Source organism: Chiloscyllium punctatum, chromosome 8 (assembly GCF_047496795.1).
Source record: "Chiloscyllium punctatum isolate Juve2018m chromosome 8, sChiPun1.3, whole genome shotgun sequence".
NCBI classification, from domain to species: domain Eukaryota; kingdom Metazoa; phylum Chordata; class Chondrichthyes; order Orectolobiformes; family Hemiscylliidae; genus Chiloscyllium; species Chiloscyllium punctatum.
The window spans coordinates 30,310,137-30,332,489 of NC_092746.1; the positions used below are offsets into that span (position 1 = coordinate 30,310,137).

A 22,353-nucleotide genomic window follows, 5' to 3' on the forward strand; every position below is an offset into this window, starting at 1 on the left:
AAAAATGCATTTGCAATCCCAATAGCTACTTCCTTTGGGCATGGGATGAAGTCCATCAGGACTTAATGACTTCTCAACCTTTACTGCAAATATTCCAAACCCCACTGTTCCTCTCTACCATTCCCCCTGCCCCAAAACACATACACAACCCAGTAACCTTTCCCTGGTAGTTGTTTTAAATTCCTCCCTTTCTTTCATCATTTAATTTAGAAGTATTTCTGAGATGTTATTTGAATTTTCAACAGTGATGACAGATACAAAATATCTGTTCAACATTTCCATCATTATCTTATTTCTAATTAACAATTCCCCAGACTCTCATTAGTTACACTTATCCTTTTTGGCTACTTGGAGAAATCTTACCATTGTCTTTCATATTTCTAGCTAGTGTCCTCAATTCTCCTGTTCTTCAGAGTTTAACAAAGAAAACGCCTATGACATAACAGCACAAAGCTAACTGCCCTTTAAACAAATGTGAACAGGGTGTCCAGAGATTCCTAAAGGCCACTGCATTCATCCTGAAGGAAACATTTAATTCTGAGTGTTTTACTGTAACCAATATTCATGGGATGCAAAAGTATTACAAGTAGAACCTGTCACTATCACACCACTGACTTAATCTCTACATTTCAAACTGTTGAGAAACCACTGTTTTCACTCATTTTATTAACTCACCTCCACCTACCATGTTTTCCAGCCTAGCAGCCCCCAAAACATACTGTCCATTATTTTTGTAACATTCTAACCTACGAACAAATAGTTACCTATTGATTTTTTGGACTACAATAATTTCTCCTGCATTACGATTAAAACAATGTCTGATTTTCCTTTGACAAAAATGCATCTCTTACTCATTAGTATTCAAATACTAATCATGGACAGCACTACAAGAAAATTGTGATTTGGAACATAGATTTAACATGGCACAATTCAACAAAAGTTAAATAAAAAAAATGTTACATTAATGACAAAAGGAAAAAGGTGCTTTTAAGATGAAAGATTTCACACCTTGAGGATAAAGCTTTCTTCATGCTGTAGGCTGAGTTCCAGAGTGGACTGTCTGACCATCTGTTCAAATTCCTGGTCTCGCTTTCTAGGAACATCCAGGGTGGGAAACAGATCACCAGTCAGCCCCATAAAAATGGGCACATCATCTGTGATAATCTTTGGCAAATTGAAATCCCTTAAAGCACGCATTAACACCTTGTAAAAGAAAGAACATGTTTTACAATAACTTTCATCACAGGGTTGAAAATTAGAAAAGGAAAAAAAATCAAAAATTATTGAAGTTACACTGAAGAGCTGGCTCGACTCCAAACAAACAGTATCAGAAAGTTATTTCTGTCGATTCTCCATCTGTCTGTATCTCTCCCATTGAAGAGACCAGAAGACAAACAGAAAGAGTATTTACAGGGTGAAAACTTCGATGAAAGCAATTAGTGCAATTATTATAACCATTCCAACAGATTATATCCACACTATTCTACACTGCCAATTTATATTATCTCTCTTATGAATCTGAATCATCTAAGGTCAGGGCCATAACCTAAACAACTGAAGTGGTCCTCTGAAGCAAAATATTGCAAATGCTGAAAATCTGAAATAAAAACAGAAAATACTGGAAACACTTAACAGATCTGGCAGCATCTATGGAAAATGAAACAGAGTTAAATGGAAGTCCTGCCCTACTGTTGCTGAAACATCAAATTAAATAATCTTTTTTTAATATTAATTATTATTTTCATTTGGACATTTGAAATTCTCACTTGTACTGGAGCAATTTTCTTTCAGTGCATTATTTTTTCAGAAGTATTTAATTATTGTATGTAGCTTTGAGCAACTCTTTTGGGTTCACTCAGCCAGACACTTTCCGGGCATGTTTACAGGGCATGGTGTTGTTGTAGCAGTAATTTCTACACTGGGGCACAACTACACTTACCTTTGAAATCTTCCTTTCAATTAAAGGATAGGGAAAGTTAAAATTTTCAGCTAACCCGACTTTGGCTACAAGACCTAACTGAAAACAGGAAGTGCTAGAGAAACTCAACAGGTCTAGTAATACTTGCAGAGAAAGCATCAGAATTAATGTTTTAAGTTCAACATGAGCTTGCTTTGGAAATCCTTCGGAAGAATAATATTGGACTCCGCACATTAACTCTGTTTCACTCCCCACAGATTCTACCTGATATGCTGAGCTGCTCAAGCTCTTTCTGGTTTTAACTTTTGATTTCTATATCCATAGTATTTTGCCTTTGTTGGATACAAGGCAGTACTGCATTCAGAGTAAATTACAAATTTCCCTATGGAAATAAAATAGGCTAAGTTAAATAGGTAGAGCAAAGGTGATCACAGTTAGATTATGAGTACAATTAAATTCTAAAGAATCATAGGACAGGGAAAGAACAGAAAAGAATAAGAGGGAAAGTGGAAATAGAGTAAGTGTATGCAAAATGCTTGTTTATTAGTCACAACCCATTAACTATAAGTCAATAAAATCCATCAACCAAAAATAGACAGCAGCTTCTCTGAACTTGTTCACTAGATCAGGATTTAAAGTGGTCTGAGAGAGAGAGACTGCATGATTTATTTATTTGTGAATTACCTGATCTTCTGGTCTATTTTTGTCTCCTCTCTTAAGTGAGCCAGCAACAACTAAAACAGATTTCACTGCACGAAGACCCCAGTCATAATGATCCTTAACAAGAGACAAATTGAATGTTGTGAGCAACATACAGCAATAGATTGACATTTTAACTTTACAATTGTTGTGTATTTCCAACACTTGCTTGAGCAAAAGAAGGTTGAAAATTATAAGTAATGCTTCATTACTGGAAATGACACATGACTCAATTTGCCAGTCCCTCTAAAACTGAACAATTCTCTTATCAACACCAAGATGGCTGACAAAGATGGCCACCGGCTACCTGCACACCTGGCACTGATGATATTACACCACCACAACTGAATCTTCTGGCCACTCCCTAGGCTGTTTCCCCCACCCCCGGCTGCTTGCTGCATCCTTTGCTGTATGGAACTGACAGTTCTTTGAGCGCTCCTCTAGGTCAACAGTTCCTTAATTAATTTCAGGACATCACATGCTGGGATGCTTCAGCAATACGGTGCGGCACATTTAATAAAAGTACACCCTGACAATTGAATTCTTCAATATTGTAATGCCCATTGATGTTGGTGAATCGATACTCAGGCGTCTGACTGCAAAGCTGTGTTTCTGCTCAAGAGCGGTGGTGTGGGTAATAAATGCAGCTCTTCCTTTAATTACTCACTCAAAGTCCAGGAAATTTACATTAGCAAAGGCATATATGTTCCACATTTAAACTTATGAATTTGAGGTTGGAGGACAAGAATGGAAGGTTCATGTTCCAAATATACAATCAGTTCTTCAGAGATAATTGAGCTTTCTCTCCCTCCCACTAGAAATCTCACATTTACTAACAACTTGCTCTGATTGCTGAGATTAAATTTGGCCCTTGTGATATGTATAAATCATGGACTGAACACTGAAGACACAGTGAGATGAGATGATAGGTTGCAATATGTTGCATCCTTTGGCTATCCATCACATTTTATAAACAACTCACATGAATTGGAGTTTGAACATTACATGCTCTAACATTCACTCTTCTGAAAATTCAAAAATGGAATTCTCAGGGAAGATACTACTACTCTATAACACTGATGTTAGATCAACAATACAGTTTTAGTAGGTTATCTCAAGCTTTTCCAGCCGAGTGCCAACTATTTTTTCCAAATTGATGCATTCTTTTTCTACTGATGATCAGTTTATACCACAAATACCAAAGCATACAGAGACATGGCAAATAACACTGTTAGACTGAGGCCTTTATTGTTTGAATTCTAACTTTAAATGCTTGCTGACATGGCTGACATTTTAGTTCTATATAATTATCAGTATGGTGGGCGGTTAGTGCTAATGAAAATCTTTTCCCTTTTTGGAATTTTTAATCTTCATCTAATTTCCTGCTTATAATACATGACATCACAATTACCGACAGTTTCATTGTGGGCAATGAAAGCATGCAGTTGTTATGACATTTTCTTACTACCTTTCATTACTCCATGGGCTGTAATATACAAAACAAAAGTGACGACCTCTGGTCGCACTGAGTTGAAATGTTTCATTTTAAACAAAGCAATGGTTTCAAAACACGATACTGTGTCAGATGACCTTTAAAACATCTTGATTTTGTACACGAAATAATCATTAACAGGATATTCCACTATCAACGTTTACAAAATTAAGCCAACATTGCCTCGGAAATACTCCCACTCCATCGCAATTTTACTGGAAGTGTGCTGGAAACACCTTTATGGAATTTCTGTGCATTCTTGGTGGTGAAGCAGAAGAAATTCGAAGAAAACTGCTGGTCTAAAGTTAGCATCAAAACTATACGCTTAACATTAACATACAGTACGCCAAATGCAAGCATTTGAGATGTAATTTTCTGATTTTCTTAATGCCAGAAATATACCTCATCAGCTGGAACATGTCAGAATCTCTGCTATATATTGCAAGCGTTTCTAAATTAAAAATCAGAAAATTATCCCATTAAAGTAAAATTCACATTGAAATACATTGAATTTCAAATGTTTTCATAAGCAAACAGTGATTATGAAAATCAGCATCAGGCAAAGAAATATTAAAAGGAAAACCTGTTTCGAAAGCAGCTCTTTACAAAGAGTATACAAAGTGATGAATTTTCTGGCCAACAACTTGGCATCTAAAAACCCTTCTGCAACCAGCATAATCTCACAAATCAGTTCAATATCAGGGACAACCATAGCACAAGGCCTAAAAACAGAAACAAGATTCATGAGACAAGATTCATTCAATGCATATACTCAACCATACTTTAGAATTTATACACATTTTGCACATATCATAAACTGATAATAAACAATTTAAAAAGGAGCCCCTTCCTCAACGATGCTACAGGCATTTATGCTATTCACTGTAATTCAATGCAGAAATATCTCTTATCATTGGATGCACAGTGTTCTAAATAATATTAACAATGGATTAGTTGCACATTGCTGTTGAAGAGACTGGGCTTTACATATGCAGAAGAGAAGAAACTATTCAAGGTGACCTAATAGAGATCTTTACAACTACAAGTGGGTTGGACAGGGTAGGTGTCGAGAGAATGCCTTCAATGGACAGACAGTCCAAAAATAGAGCCTTAAGTACAACATGTTACAAACATGTTATTTTCAAAGATGCAACCACAATCCTGGAAGGGTAACCCCTTTCCCCCTCCAGGTTGCACATGTGACAGCGATAATGGGTCGCCGTGTGAAAAACCAGCGCACAGGCTCTTCCCACCAACACCCTCCACCTCACCCCAATGCCCACACTGAGCCTGCCACACCAGTCTGGATAAAGCACTACAATAAATTTCACTGACTTCAATTGGCCACTTCCTGCTAGCCAATAGTCAGCTGATCCTTGTTTTAAATTTGATGGCAATAGCCATAACACACTTCCTTAAACTGCAGTCTGTGCACCAGTTCTAAGATGGTCTTCTTGTTTTTTTTTGCCACAATGTTTTATTTGAAACATTAAACACCAAAGATGTTGAAATGAGTGCATTGTTCAAACAGAGGTGCAAATTACAAAGACAAAGAGAAAAATTGATCAGGATTTGATTGTTTTGGTTAAAAAAATGGATTATTAACTTCTGTGGGATCAAAGTAAGTGAGTAGTCCCTAATAACACACTATATATATTTTTAAACAACGTTTGTGCAAATTGTCTGCATGATAGAGTCACAAAAAGCAATACTCAAAAGGGGATCATTCTCATTTTAAGCGTTGGTATAAAAAGGGCTATAATACATTGGCTACTTTGGTTTACATTGCTCCCAGTGAAATGAAAATTAGTGATATTTAATGAGGTAACCTAATATCATCTGTGCTGCACTATCACTAGAAGTCAAAATTACTTATAGAAACATTCAACAGTGTGTGCTTGTGCACTGAAACTAAACTGTTTTAGACAGAGACTATTGTCATTGAAGTGAATTTTGTTAAAGCTAACAGTGAAAAGTTTTTTTTTCCCCAATATGCTGCATTTAGTGTTTTGGTGGCTAGTATTTCTATTAAAATATAATGGTGGGAAACATAGCACCCACCTGATCATGAAAGGGGCCTCAATGTCTATCTCCTGGTGACAGCAAAACTAATTTAATTGGAGGGTGAAAGGAGTTGACTGCAGATTCCCAGTGGGGCAATGTCAAAATTACATCCAGTAATTAATCAGCTGACACTATTATTCACTCTGTGTTGATCAAGGGACCTGGCACAGACAGACCGCTAAAAGCTAACCACCACCCCCATTGCCCTTGCCTCTGCTTCCCTCACTCTCCTGTAAACTCCAACCAGACACTTCCCATCCCAACTTTGCTCTCTATTTGGTATTGATTCCACAATGGTCTGAACCACTGGTGGGTGTAATGCCACCAGCTGCCAATCTTCACATTGGCACTGATGGCATTAGGAGCTGCAGGCCTCTGATTGTTCAGCAACTCTCTGCAAGGTAGACCTCTACCACCAGGGACTCCAACCTGAATGGTAGATGACTCCATCAGACCTTCTCCCATGAGACTGATGGCACAGTGGCACAGTGGTTAGCACTGCTGCCTCACAGCGCCTGAAACCCGGGTTCAATTCCTGCTTCAGGCGACTGACTGTGTGGAGTTTGCACGTTCTCCCCATGTCTGCGTGGGTTTCCTCTGGGTGCTCTGGTTTCCTCCCACAGTCCAAAGATGTGCAGGTCAGGTGAATTGGCCATGCTAAATTGTCTGTAGCGTTAGGTAAGGGGTAAATGTAGGGGTATGGGTGGGATGCGCTTCGGTGTGGACTTGTTGAGCCGAAGGGCCTGTTTCCACACTGTAATGTAATCTAATATAATGTAATCTAATGACAGGGGGTCCTCACTGATCACTGCAGCAGACCATTGTCATCCCAACTGAACCACCAGAATCTGGGCAGTACTTTACCAACTGTAGCAGTTATTACAAAAACATTTTTCCTTCGCACTTACAAATCTCAGTAATCTGCTCCAACACTCAGTGGACAGTACCAGCAGTACTCAAGATAGCCAACTACACTTGCCTGAAAAGTGCTTTAAGATTTTCTGGTAGTTCTGTTCGACCAGCATAACCAGGATTCATTGTTATAAATATGCCAACTGCAGATTTTAAAGAAATTTCTTCCCCAAGAAAAACAAATCTGTGAACAATAAATAAAATATATTAAACCATCTAAAATAGTATGCATTAATAAATGGCAATGAAATTGGTTCATTTATTCTTTTACACTCACCTTTTCTTCTTGTTTTTGATAGCATCTTGTATTGTTTTAACCTGCACTGCAATGACTGACAAAACCTCAATGGAGATCCGATTAAACTCATCAAAGCAGCCCCAAGCACCAGTTTGCGCCAAACCTTTGTAGATATTTCCTATGGACTATACAATGCAAAATAAGTATTCAAAAATGTAGCAGCACTCATGAAAAGTCAATTTAGTTCATTTGGCAATGATAGTTTGTCTGCAATGCAAAGTGACACCAACAATGTGGGTTCAATTCCCGCACTAGCTGAGCTTCCCATGAAGGATTCTCCTTCTCAACCTTTCCCTTCACCTGAGGTGTGGTGACACTCAGGTTAAACCACCACTAGTCATTCCTCTCAAATGAGAGAGCACTCCTGTGGGCTGGTAAGAATATGGAGACTTTATCTTTAATGGTCATATTCAATACTGTTCACATCCTATTCGGCTGAGAAGTCAACTGTTTCACTCTTGCCCTGCTCAATGTTTGCAACATCTTTTGATTTCATTTCAGATTTACAACATTTACAGTAGTTTGCTTTGTGGTGTTGTTGTATCTCTTTTCATAAATAAAATAGAAGCATGATAACTAGCAAACATACCTTATAATCCATCTGTTCAGAACAATTGAAGACATACACCATGACACCTAGGGCACGGCCAAGATCTTTAATGGTCTCTGTTTTGCCTGTCCCAGCAGGGCCTGCAGGTGCTCCACTCATGGTTAAGTGAAGAGACTGTGTCAGGGTAATGTAGCACCTACAGAGCAAAAACTGTAGGTTAACTTATCTTAATTTAGCAATTGCATTAAAAAGTACAATGAAGGATGCAGAGAGATTGATTAATTTACATCAACATTTAACAAAACAACATCTACAATGCATAACTCTGCCTGTAAGTTAGTCAGGACCCTGTAAATTGCAACTTGTTTCTCTTTCTATTGATTTCCTATGCTCACTTCCTATTGATTCCCCGCAAAGAAACTTTGCTTAAAGAACATACATATTTTTTGAACAGAAAGAAGTGAGAAAATGAGTTGCCTTTCCCTTTATTTATAACTTGTTCTCTCAGTAAATCTTAACCACACCCTCTCAATCTCCTTCTGTCTTGATCAGTCAATATGTAACTGTATCAGAAAGCAGACTCCCAGTTTCATAGTGGTTAATAATCAAACATGTGAGGCAGTTTGTTGGCTTCTCAATTCAACTGTTTTCATTTTCAAAACTGAAGACAGCCATCAAAACTGAAGGCTGAGGCACTTGGGGCTGTTTTCATTGGAGAAAAGAAGGTTTAGGGGTTACTTGATAGAGATGTACAAGATGATTAGGGGTTTAGATAGGGTTGACCATGAGAACCTTTTTCCACGTATGGAGTCAGCTATTACGAGGGGGCATAACTTTAAATTAAGGGGTGGTAGGTATAGGACAGATGTTAGGGGTAGGTTCTTTACTCAGCGAGTCGTGAGTTCATGGAATGCCCTGCCAGAAGCAGTGGTGGACTCTCCCTCTTTATGGGCATTTAAACGGGCATTGGATAGGCATATAGAGGATAGTGGGCTAGTGTAGGTTAGGTGGGCTTGGATCGGCGCAACATCGAGGGCCAAAGGGCCTGTACTGCGCTGTGTTTTTCTATGTTCTATCTCCCCAAGCACCCTCTTTCTCATTCCCATGGGTTATTACACATTCTGAAGGCAAAATTAAATAAGAATTACAATAAGGGCACGATCTTCCCCTTCCTGGAGAATGGAAAAAAGAGGAAACCCACTCCTTTATCACCACTAAGTTGTTGAAAAGAAAGCCCATTGGTGATCTTCTCACCTGTCACCAATTAAGCCCTGTGAGTAGTCAATTAATGACTACAAGGGTTCGACTTAACATCTTCCCAAACAACATTCTTTCAAACAAGTGAGAAAGGTGGCAAGCTTCCCAACTGTGCAAATACTGTGACCTGCATGCCAGGTTGAAGGGGTATTACTGACTGTCTAAATCTGGCACTGTCTGAGGCACAGGAATGGAGGAGGGGGCCTAAGAGGTTGAGGTCTGAAAGCCACCCTCCTGGCCTTGGCTCCAAATCCCAACCCCTACTCCTGATAACTATCTCTTATGAAGAGCACAAAATATATTTATTTTCTCACTGCAGGGTACCCTAAGAGTAGGCATGGGCTAGCAGATTTTAACAGACAGATACTGCAGACCTCTGAATGGTCAACAGTTTCTGACAGTCTGGGTAACCAGTGTCGTGGCTTGCGATTGGTCAAGAAATACATGTGTTATCTCTTCATGTGCTGTTTGTGGGGCAAATGGACAAATTATTATGGTGACAGAGGTAGAGTTTTAGTCACCACCTAACATGGCCAATTCATGACAATTTTTTTAAAATCCACCCTAATGAAGTTAAATGATGCAGTTGTGAATAAAAAAAACAAATTACATACTTATTCATACAAATCTATATAAATGTCTTAGTTTCAAAGCAAATCAATTTTATCCAATGAAACTTTTGAAATTTGTCCTCTCGGTTTTCAAAGTAATTTAAGGAAGAACAATTCATTGAAAGTTTGCTGATATATCCTGAGAGTATGATGATACGTTTTATAAATTTCAATAAATCTACTCAGACATGTTGTGACATACCACTGGAGCAGGTTGGATTTGAAACCCAGACTTTCTATTCAGAGGTTGGGACATTACCACTGTGCCACAAGACCCTCTTTTTTTAAAATTTGAACATTTGCTTGGGATTCTCGATTATTTTTCTGTTAACATTACCACGATGCATTTATGTTGTAGATGTTTTGAGAACATGATGCAAATTCAGTTCATTGTTGACAAAACCCAAGTTTTGGCTTTCCAGCGTGTCTGAGAACTCTACCTATAAATTTATGAAGGAATTATAGAAGATATGTGATACAAACAATAAGTATGCTTGCTAATCCACTATTAAATTTTTCCCATTTTTACACCATTTAAGCATTTGCTTAGACAACAGATACACAAGTTATGATGAATAAAAGATCAAAATAACTTTAGCAAGCACATTATTGTCAAAGTGATGAGTTTACATAAACAAAATCTACAATAATACATGTGCAATTCAGGAGTTTATAAAGAGAAAAGTTAACACAAAGTGATTGCAAACCGCCAACTAGAAATTAAGTTGCACTGAGATAAAGAACAAATAGATGTAAAATTTTTAACAAAATAAAGTTTTTTTAAAGCAATAAATACATGCCAATTGTCTTCCAGGAAATCAGCTTTTTTCAAATGAGAAACTTGTCTTTGGCACCAGTAGCCTTGAAAAATGTTTTAGCTTAACGCTGTGACTGCAGAGTAGCAGCACATTCTATGTTGGGTACATTTTACACTTCATATGACACCTGAGAAAATTACTATTGTCAGTGGAAATTTAAGAGATAATAAGTTACAACCCTTGTAACAGTCTTTAGAAATAGCACTGCAATAACCTCTGACACTGCCATCTAGTGTTGCTATCATCTTTCAGATTAAGCATTGCAATGTTTGAAGATCAGAGTTTTCATTATAACTTCAGTTCATAGAAAAAAAAGTAAACATCTGTATTAGTTTTCTGTTCCTAAAGCATTAGCCTAATCTCTTCACATACTGATAATACTGTCCTGGTTCATGAATTTTAGTACCTTTCCTTGTGAAATGACATGCTTTCCTAATGTCCCAATAATTTACACTATGTCATTAGGGTAACACTAGATCAGAATTTCAACTTTTTGCATTTCTGTGCTACTTTTGGACGGGATGTTTGTGGGCTGAGAAGGCTTTCAGCCACAATTCAACTCTTCTGGGTTAGCACTGCCACTATCAGCCCTATGCAAAATTTGAATTTGCATCTCACACCCTCAAATCCCCATTTTCTGCTTGAAGAGTTTAAGAGTTTGGGGTAAGCCTACTGCAGAGTTGGGAACATTCTGACAGATGAATGTGAAATATTTTGACAACTTCAAATGTTATCATTAGGATGCTGTATTGTAAAGTCATTGCAACTAACTATAATGAATCACTAAGGGACTGCTCTGAAAAGGTAAGATGACAATTATATCGACTAGCATTGTTTTAATTTTGAGATGCATTAGATCATTTTTTCCACTAAAGGAAGTGTCAAAATCTATTAAAAATAGGAAAAATAAATTTTCTGGTAATATTCGTGTATCGTTTTAGTAATATCAGGAGATCTTTAACTTTCGAAAAAAATGTTCTGCATGTGGAAAATTTAAGTACATCTTACTCACTGATCCACACCATTAATTTGTTTTCAAAGCAAGCTGCCTGCAATCTCATAACTTAGTTTCACTGTGTGATTGACAATGGCTTGATCTGATAGCTATGGCAGTTATGAATGCTTGGCTGAGTTTCAAGAGCTACATCAGCTTTCTTAGAAAGCTGTGTTTACATCTTGATTGACAGTTCTATGAGTTTATTAAAGAATTATCTGTTGTTAATGCAGTAAGAGTATGAATTTGTTTTTGATACAACAAATTGACCACTTGGATTTACATTTTTATCAAGATGTCATTCATTTTTGAGAGATTTTATTTCAGTATTAAGTATTTTTGAATGGCAGTGCAGTTTATTACTAGGTTTACTTTCTCATGTCCATTTCAAAGATATCCCAGGGCTTGTCAATTCATGGATACTAGGTTGCAGATATGAAGATATATGGGGGCTTAGAAAGAATGTGGAAACGTGGAAGGAACATTGGGTATTAGAGAGTATGATGAATATGACAGGATCTGGAGGGATCATGAAGGTATGAGGCATGGGTGTACGAGAGGAAAGGGGTTATGAGATGGAATAAGGTACGAGGGGACATGAAAGCACAGGGAATATGTCGTAAATGAGGGGTGAGGTTTAGAGAGCATGAGAATATGGTTAGGATCTGGGCTGCAAGAGGTGGAGGTGAACCTGTTAACCACTCCACATTCATATTCACCCTATTGTGGCTCGCAAAACCTAAACCCTCCCAACCTCCATAAACCAGGTAAAGGTTTACAGGCAGGCTTGGAGGCACACTCTCACTTCTCCAGCTCAAAATAAAACCACTGGTCAAGATGTTCAGGACAGCGGGTAGTAGTAACATTACAGAGATTTTCATAAAAAGAGATGGGCTTTGTGGACGATTTAAAGATAGAATCTATGTTGTTAGAGTTAGAATATAACAGAAATGCCATTTTAGGTATGTTCAACAGATCACCAACTATTGAGAAAGATACAGAGGAAGACACTTGAATGAAACTAACAGAGAGATACAAGAACTATTAGGTAGAAATGGGGGCTTTATTTATCCTATTGAAGACTGGGAGAGTAATAGTGTAAAATCTAGTTAGGAGAAAAAATTTGTGAAACATATTGAGGAGTGTTTTCTTGATCAGTATGTTTCTGCCCGAGTTTGGAATCCCACGCTGGATGTGGATCTAGGGAATGAGACAAGTCGAGCTCGTCAAATGTCAAGGGTCAATCCAGAGTAAAAATACTGAACAGGACAACCAGTGTCAATTGTTTGAGAGGTATATCAGAATGAAAGATTGTAGTGAAAAACAGTGGTGAATGATGGTAGCCTTTAAAGAACAGCTGGTTTGGTACAGTCAGATTACATTGCTATAGTAAGGAACTCTGTACATTTTATATTGGCCAATATAACACTAAGCAGTGCCACATGCACTATCTGCTATGGTGATATTATATAGATGTGTATATAAAGGTTAAGCATCTTGGATTATCATATTACTCTATTGGCATGTAAGTCCTCCACATAGACATTGATACAGAGATTATCATACTACCATATTAATTTAACCTGTACCAAGTTGTTAACATATGATTAACTAATTCTTAAGCAATCATCTGATGAAAACACTAAATAGTTTCCTCTACCAAATCAGACCAAGCAGGCCTCGTAGACCCCATACTTAACAAGGATGGTGGCAACAAGCCTCCTGCATGGTGAGCTGCATATTTGGTTTAGCTATATGTCCAACATGGTGAACAGTGGTGTGGATTTCACTTAGCTACTCATACAAATGGTGGAGATCTTAAGATTTGCATCATCCTCAAATTTTAAGTCACCATCTCATTCAAATAGACAGCATTAAGGAAAAGCTAAATGTTTGAGAACTATCAAGAAGAAACACTCATGGCAAGATTCAACAAGAAAGAATTAACAATCAATGGTAAAAGCATAACAGATCTGGTAAGCAATGTGCTACAGTGGAAGAGTTAGGAATTTTATGGAAAAGGAGAATTAGTTACTTCAGGGAAAACCTGGTGGGTAATCCCGAGTCAGATACAACAGGAGATCATACAAACATTGGAAGCTCTGTGATCCAAGTAAAATCTTTGGTTGGCTCAGGGAAACCTTTCACAAAATGTTGCAAAATTACATGCTGAGAAAGTGAAAAGAAAGTACACACAGCTCAGACCAAGTGTCGTTACCATAGCAGGCAGGTATTACAAGGCAAGGGAAGTCAAAGGCCATGTAAGAAATTTAAATCGTGGTTGCAGATGGAAAACATCTCAAAGGCAGAATTGAAACAACAATGGGACAGATAAGAAGTTGGTCTAACAGAAGAATAGAGACTTCATCAAGTTGACAGACAAGGCATGAGATTGTTGACCAAAATTTCATTCAAAGTATCAGATATTTACTTAAACTGCATGGAACTGCATCCAGAAAAAAAAGTGAAAAAAACTAAGAAACATTATTTGAGCCACATATAGTGGATTTAATTCAGTAAACCTATAAAGGAAGTGGGAATCATTTATTCAGGCTGCAAGCAGTTGGTTTCACTCATTGAAGCCATAATAAAAGCTAGAATGGTCAGTATTAGCTAGTGAAGGTGGAGTCCTCTATTTTAGCCACAAAGGTTTAGCAACCCTTCATTCAGGCCACAAAATGTGGGAAAACCCGAAATTTAGCAGAGCAGCTGCTATTACACTAACATAAAAAACCTTTTAAGAAAGCAAGATGAACAAATGCACAAACATAAAGGGGAGATATAGCATCATAAATAAAAATGCCTGGAAGATGGAGTTTCTAAAGTGGCTTAAATAGAACATAGAAATGGACATCTTGAAGAAAACAATTAAGCTGCAAAATTACTTCTAAATTAGATACTATATCAGAAATCAAACCATTAATATTCTTTTATATACAATTCTGAGTATAGGTAATGGTGTTATTTCTGACTCAGGTGTAAAAGATGCAACAAATACTTTGAAGAGGTACTCAATGCCTTTTCAAGTTCATGTTTACTGGAAATCCCTTAAGGTTTCCAGTGTGTTGGAAACCAGGCTAGACAGACTATTATTCATAGATAAGATTGGCAAGTTTGAACAAAATACAATAGCTGAAAGATACAAGTGAAGTAAATCTGTGTTAGATGTTTCATCCATCTGAGATGAACTAAAATGCCTATTAAAATACAAATATCCAGTAATACATGAGAACATTTGATATGACTGAAATGTACAATAGCCTGGCACACCAGCCTGATAATAGGTAACTGTAGCTGCAGTAATGGCCATTCTGAATGCTTATTCACAAAGTTTGTGAACAGGGCCAAGCATAAATTCCAGATAATAGGATGAATAAAATCACTCTGTGCAGCCAGTGTGGTAACAGAGGTAGAATATTATAATAAGATGGAACTAATTTGTGAAAGAGAACTCAAAAGATGATACGGAAGAAATGAGGTACGACTTACTAAGTATGGCCATATATTACATGCAAACATTCAAAACAGTAACAGTAGGTGACTACTCAACCCAAAGTTTGTTTAAAATAACTCAACAGTCATCACCTTTCCCCACCTCCACAAGGTATTTTGAAAGAAAGCATATCTTTATAAGCCAGCGATCTCATCTATAATTCACTCAAGCATCCATTCCAGAAAAAGGATATAAATTAAGAGATTTGGCAGACATTCATTGCAAGGCATTGGGAAAGAACAGTGAAGGATGCCTCCAGACAAACTGTAAACTTTTAATCAAAAGTATTTTTTATTCTTTGATTGTATGTAGGTGTCATTAGAAAGGGCAACATTTGTTGTCCATCCCTAATTGCCCTGGAATGAAGTGACTTGTTCCACCATTTCAGTGGGCAGTTAAAAGTCAACCTCATTGCTGAGTCTGGAGCCATGTGTGTGTAAGGATGGCAGAGTTCCTAAAGGACTTTTGTGACATAGATTTTTTTAAAAAACAACAATTAATGGTATAATCACAAAATCCCTACAGTGTGAAGGTAAGCCATTTGGCCCATCTGGTCCACATCGACCATCTGAAGAGCATCCTCTCCACCCCTCTACTCTACCCCTGTAACCCTGTATTTCCCATGGCTAATCCATCTAGCTTGCACATCCCTGGACACTATGGACATATTTATGTTTACCATTACTGAGATTAGCTTTCAATTCCAGATTTTATTGAATTCAAATTCTACTAGCTTCCATGGTGAAATCTGAACACTTGTCTCCACAGCAACAGTCTGGGCCTATGGATTAATGACATGGTGATATTGTCAATATGTTATTGCAATAAAGGACAACACACCATTTGCCTCCCTAATTACTTGCTGTACCTGCATACTAACTTTGTTATTTATACACCATCCTCTGTACCCTCAGGGCTCTGCAATCTCTATTCAAATACTACTCTGCTTTTTCTTCCTGCCAGAGTGCACAAGATAATATTTTCCTACATTATACTTCAATATGCATAACAGTAGTATTGCAAACTCACTTAAGCTGTTTCAATACTAAAGATACCCAAAGAAACTTGAAAGGGAAAGAGGAATAATGACAGAGTAAGAATAAAGCCAGGCCTTGAATGAGGCACATTGAAACACATTTGCAATTGAGATTAATAACTAGATGGACAGCATAACATGTTCATTTGTAACAGGCACTAAGCAGCCTAATCATCAGTCTTTAAAAACAACAACAATCATCTTTCTTCATTGGCACTTGAAGAAGCAGAATTGCCTCCCCTGAACGTTATGTTGGTTAGCTCAGTGTGGGAGCTTGACACCGGCAGTTTATAAATGAGGTCTGAGCCTGAAAATTGCATTGATCTCACATCTGAAAGATGACTTTAGCCACAGACGGTTCATAACTTGTTTGTTGCCCATCTAGTGGGAAAATAACCCTCCTATTTGCAATGCCATTAAAGGTCAACTAGCAATAATATAGTGTCAAAATACGGTGTAAAATAAATGTTGAAGTTTGAATCTTAGAATGGATGAATAATATTTACCTGTCAGTCAGTGGAGTAATCACCAGTCGAGAAGTGTTCCCCAAGTATTCATCAAAGTACTGAAACTGAGCATCACATATGTTGACAAAGCAGTGCTGCTGGACATTGTCCCAGCGATGTCGCAATTGAGACAGCCAGGCAAAGGCTTGGGCAGTTGTAACCTGTGATAGAAAGCCACATTTGCAAAAATCACTGACAATATAAAGACAGTCAACTTTATAAACTGTGAAAATGGAAACATCAAATTCAAATGATATTTCTTTGTTTGGATTTGGATGTTGATGGCTTATTAAGCTAAGCACTTATTGCCCATCCCTTAATGCCTATCTGAACATGATGGTGAGCTACCTTCTTGAACTACTGAAGTACATTTGCTGTATGTAGACCTACTCTGCAGTTTTGAAGGGAAGGTCATGGATGAAGCAGCTGAAGATGTCTGGGCCTAGAACACTACCCTAAGGAGCTCCTGCAGAGAAGCCCTGGGGCCAAGGTTACTGCTGAATGTGACTGGTCAAATCTGTGGCAGATAGATTTCAATGCAGGCAAACATAGCTATTTTAGATATAAAATAGACAGAACAGAGACCTTTCAAAATGGTGAAAAGCGAGAAACAATGGAAGCCAAAAGAATTTTGGCACCCAGGTAAATATCATTAAAATATCATTAACAGGTGCAATCAAAAATCCAAGAGGTTTATGGAATGCTGAACTTTGTATCAAAAGGATTAGTATGCAAAAGTGGGTTAGAAGTCATTTTTCAGTCCAAAGAGTCAGGGTTATTCACAGACCGGAAGTGCTGGGATAAAACTCTAAAGGAGTTACTTGAAACTCAGTACATTTAAACTCAAGTGTATCATGGCCCCAGGAAAATGATATTGCAGTTCCAGGCTTAAGTTAAAAGGCACAAGTAATGTAAACCTACCATAATGTTAGATAAAGGGCTGCAAGTATTGAAACTGGACCAGGAATGTGCTTAGGGTACTATTAAAAAGCTGTTTTGTTTCTTTTCAATTTATAAAGGAGTGTTTTGGGATTAATGAGATTACACTGTTATTGTAAATTTAAAAATCTTTAAATTTGTATTCTAAGTAGATAGTTTGGTTTATTCTGTCTCATCTTCATTTCTTTTGTGAGAAACCTCTGTTCCATTAATAAAATAAACATCAAGCAGATTTTATGTCTCAGCAAGTGGCCACTTCCTTAAACGAAAACAAATCAAAATATGCTCAATCGAGCCAGGTTTTAACCACAGATCAGACTTGTCTGATAGTAATGTCAGCTAGGATCATACACACAGATTGAAATTAATATCTTGACTCAAGATTCAAATTATGATCAGTGATTAATGGAACTTGGTTGTACTTGGAAGGTTAAGGACTGACTTAATGAAAGGTTCCGTGATATTAAATGAGCACAAAAAGAGTAGATTCAGATAAGCTCTTTCTTTTATTTTGGAAGAGACTGGGGGCACAAACCATAGATACAAACCATTCAGGAGGGATTTTAAAGAAAAAAAGATCTTTACATAAGTGCAATAAAACCTTGGAACTCTCTTCCACAATGGTAGGTTCAGGGTTGAGTTGAGCACACTGGGAGGTGGCTTGGTCTGTCAATGCCAAGGTATGCTGTTTGCAAGGTACCACCACCAGCACCTCTATCCCTGCTTCAGCACTTCCTCATCTTGATATGGAAATATATTACGATTCCCTACACTGTTACTGTAGGTGTCCCTACATGCCCAAGGACTGCTGTGGTTCAAAAAAAGCTGCTGATCACAACCTTTGATAGTGCAGTTACGGATAAGTAATAAACACTGGCTAGGATTTGAAGCCCAAATCCAATAAAAAAACCCAAAAACTCCAAAATTTTGTAACTTCTACACTGCATATTAAAGACCTTGCTATGGAATAACAGGAAATGTTATAACTAAGCAATGAGCACAAATAGCCTTGTAAGTTGGGTTTCCTCATCTATGAGTCACACCCCACCTCCAGTCCTCTATCGGCATAAATCAGTGTCCTGCCTGTAATTTAGGAAGATCCATGGCACCTCTGTGTTTCTGCTAAAATCTAAGCTATAGTTTCCCAATTAAAGGCAGATTTTTCTATATTAGAGGGATGTGGGCCAGGTGCTGGCAGGTGGGATTAGAATGGGTTGGGATGTCTGGTCAGTAAGGACAAGTTGGACCGAAAGGTCTGTTCCGTGTTGTACATCTCATTGACCCTATGACTCTGTATAGGAACAGATGTCAAATTACAAGTTGAATAGTAGTACCAAGGGAGAGTAGTCTATTCAGGAAAAGTAAATGCAAGAAAGATGCAGGAAACTGTCTAACATGCCTTCTGAGCAATGAGCTTTGCAACCACATCCCGAGCATGGACATCTACAGTGCATATAGTCATAATTTTCTGTCTGTCCCCTGATGTCAGCTCTCCTAGTAACATGTTGATCAGAACATTCAACTGCACCACCTAAAAAGTTTGGGAAAAAGGCACAATTTTAGTCAGAGGGTCTCAATGAATGGAAAGCAAATGAAAAATAAATAGAATTTGCCAACTTAATGGTTATTATAATAGCTAATTGGGTGGATTGTACAGCATGATCATGACATTTAATTATACCGCTGCAGTTAGATACATTTTAACAGATTATGTCATTCAGTTGTTGACCTAGTTGTATAAAGCAATTTTATTTCAAAATATTATCCATAGCTTTAAATTTAATATAATGGCCTAGAAAGTAAAATGCTCCCTACTCACTTTACAAATGATTAAAAAATGAAACTGTGTCTCATGAATTTTCCAGAAACTTATTTGCAGCACTTTTCTCAAGTGTAAGCAACATGAGAGAAATCATCAGAATAGCTTCAAGTTGTGTTCCCACTATGTAATCATAGATTTCACCTAATGAATTCGTAAAAGAACAGCAAACTGTGGCATATAAGTTGGTCTGGTGGATATGATTGTTTTTTAAAACAGTCCCACAAAGTAACATTTTTGCATATTCTCCATCCCAAGGTCAACACCCTTTTCAGCCATAATGTGCTACACTTGCATTAGTTGTCAGCCTCAATTTTTCCACTTCATAAATTTATATTTACTCAACAGTACTTTATAACTGGGCAAAAAGGAACAAGAAATAGTATGGACTGTATTGCAAAGGTGTGCAAGAGTATAGGATGTGTCCACTCTTTGCACAAATGTTTCTGACATTTCAAAATACCAAGAACCCAAAATGGTAGTTTACTTTTATAACCGTCATATATAGTCGACTTCTTGTTTTTTGGAGGTACCTTTCAATAATTCAAAGGTTGGTTTTTACACTGACAGCGAAAGTATTAATAAAGCCAAGTCCCAAGATGTTGAACCTGCTAAATTTGAATGAATGATTTTGGATGAATGATGACTGAATGAATGATTTTATTGTCAATTGTATCTTACAATGTGAAAACAATAAAATACAGTGAAAAGCTTTGTCACTGTCAACATGATCTGGCACCACTTTGAACAGATTGAGGAATAAGAAAAAGGTACAGCTTAAAGAGAGTTGATCAGTCCTGAGCTAGCTCATCAATTATGCCTGTTCTGCCATCCCTGCACCACTGCTATCTACATCAGACCCAACCAATGTTGGGATTCCTACTCCTCAGGCACTATGACCCATCGCCACTAGGTCTGTGCTGGGCCTACTTGAGTCCGTGCTGAGGTGCCTCGGCAAAGCCAATGCCACCTAAGCTCAGGGCAAGAGGTAAGTAAAAAGAAAAAGAAAAAAAGAAGTGGTTGGACGCCCTACTTTGCTGCCTCAAATGACAAACTCTTCTGTATGCAAGTAATAGTGAAATGTAAATTGTTTAGTTATGGAGAATTTCGTGGGCTTTTCCAATCTCCCACTGTTACTTGGGGGGAATGGTATAATTGCATGATTACAATGCTTTTCCAAGGTTTAACATATACAGTACTCAATCAGAATTATGTCAGAATATCTGGAGAAGGCCCAAAGAAATTCCTATTGGGCACAGTGGGCTCCAACTGTTATAAATATTACTGTTAATGGTGTTCTAGTACTACACTCTAGGCAATGCACATGGCAGGGCCTTTGCCCAGCTGAAAAACCTGTCATCGCAATTTCCACAGATATTCTATGGCAGGAGATCAGAAAAACATTGTAAATAACTAAAAGCAGCTATTTTCACTGCAGTTGTGTTTTTTGCCAATCTTCTGGTAATATTTCAGTCAGAAAGTCATCAGAAAATCAAGGGAACACTTGAATTTCAGGGCTGTGTTATCTTCTTCCAGTCATTCCCCTCATCAAAGGATTAGAAACAAACTTAAATGGTTACATTGCATACTTATAGATGTTTATTTTGGTTCCAACCAGACTACGTTTTCTTTGCTGTTTTTCCCCAAAACTTAGAAATTAAACTTTACCTTGCCTGTCTTCCATCCTGTATCTCCAATTACCTGCTTTCAGTTTACTTCTCGTGATTGCTTTTTTGTTTTTATTCATTCACTTTGTTTGATTCCATGAATTACTATTTGTTTCTGACATTCTTTCTCCCTATTTCTATACTTTGCCCACAACTATCAAATGCCACCTGGCCTGTGTAATGTGTGTCGTACAACCACCTACCTGTCTGCATGCCTGTATATGCTACAACAAAATATGTAAACCATATAGCTCTGGCAGCCAAGACCACGTTAAAAAGGGTTCACTTCTAAACATAACAGAAATGAAGATTTGTTTTACAGTTAATCCCATACCAACAGGCTATACTATTCACTTGTATTGTTCCTCTATCTAAAGGGCTCATCAAAAATGCACAATGTTTTGCAAATGAGACCATAAATGTTTGAAATTTGATTTAATATTACCAAATCAACCATTAGCAACACATTTTAGATCTTTACTCTGGGTTATTATAATTAATCACCTGATTAAGATAATGCGTAAGACAATTACCAATTACATTTTTCTATCAGCACATTTCACCCCACTAACTGTTTTAAAATTGAGATTATCCTTACTAATGTTATGAAAACAGCACCTTTGCACAAATTTCTCCAAGGTACAATTACACTTGAAAGGTTTCAGTGACTGTAAATTGCTTTGAGACATCCTAAAACTTGTGAAATTAGTTTCAATATGTAACAAAATATCTAAGTGTACTTTGCTGTACTGAGATTTGCAGTGGCACCAAAACTGATACATTGAAAATATGTTTGCTTTTCGATGCATGAGTTTCTGGATTAAATTTTATACAGTGAACACAGTCAGTTCTTTAGCAGTCAGTGTGTCAAGTGAAAGCTCAGTCAACTGGGACTTCAAGTACATTGACTTGTTCATTTAGTATTCAAAAGAAATGGTACATTCAACAAATTAACATGTAAAATTGACATCTTTTTTGAAATGGAACACAGAAAAAGCAAATATGGCTTTTTAGATTTCCAAAAAATGTTGCTGAATTCTCCTGATAGCTCATATTCATGCTGAAACAGCAAACCTCCAGAAGAGGCAGAATTTGAAAAAGAATGCAGAATAGTTTTATGAAAACCCTTTCAAAGAAAATCATAAAGGTTACTCAAATTATTTCTGCTGAGCAATGTTACTTATACAAACCCACAGTTTCATATTTAATTAGAGTTTTCATTTATTCTGACTCATGCACTGCGATGAAGGTTTATATTATTCGGATTCTAAAGCAGAGGT

At 37.4% G+C, this 22,353-nt stretch overlaps 1 protein-coding gene across 1 annotated transcript in view; it reads right to left on the reverse strand.

Moving 5' to 3' along the window:
* Positions 1-22,353, reverse strand: part of LOC140480447 (dynein axonemal heavy chain 11-like) — a 445,469-nt gene that overhangs the window by 258,448 nt on the left and 164,668 nt on the right. Inside the window, exons 31-38 of the mRNA XM_072575322.1 lie at positions 18,987-19,118; positions 16,649-16,809; positions 7,973-8,129; positions 7,363-7,508; positions 7,153-7,269; positions 4,693-4,831; positions 2,603-2,695; positions 1,009-1,203 (exon numbers count right to left, since the gene is read on the reverse strand). Of these exons, the coding sequence (XP_072431423.1) occupies positions 1,009-1,203; positions 2,603-2,695; positions 4,693-4,831; positions 7,153-7,269; positions 7,363-7,508; positions 7,973-8,129; positions 16,649-16,809; positions 18,987-19,118 (1,140 nt within the window). The remainder of the gene's footprint in view (positions 1-1,008; positions 1,204-2,602; positions 2,696-4,692; positions 4,832-7,152; positions 7,270-7,362; positions 7,509-7,972; positions 8,130-16,648; positions 16,810-18,986; positions 19,119-22,353) is intronic.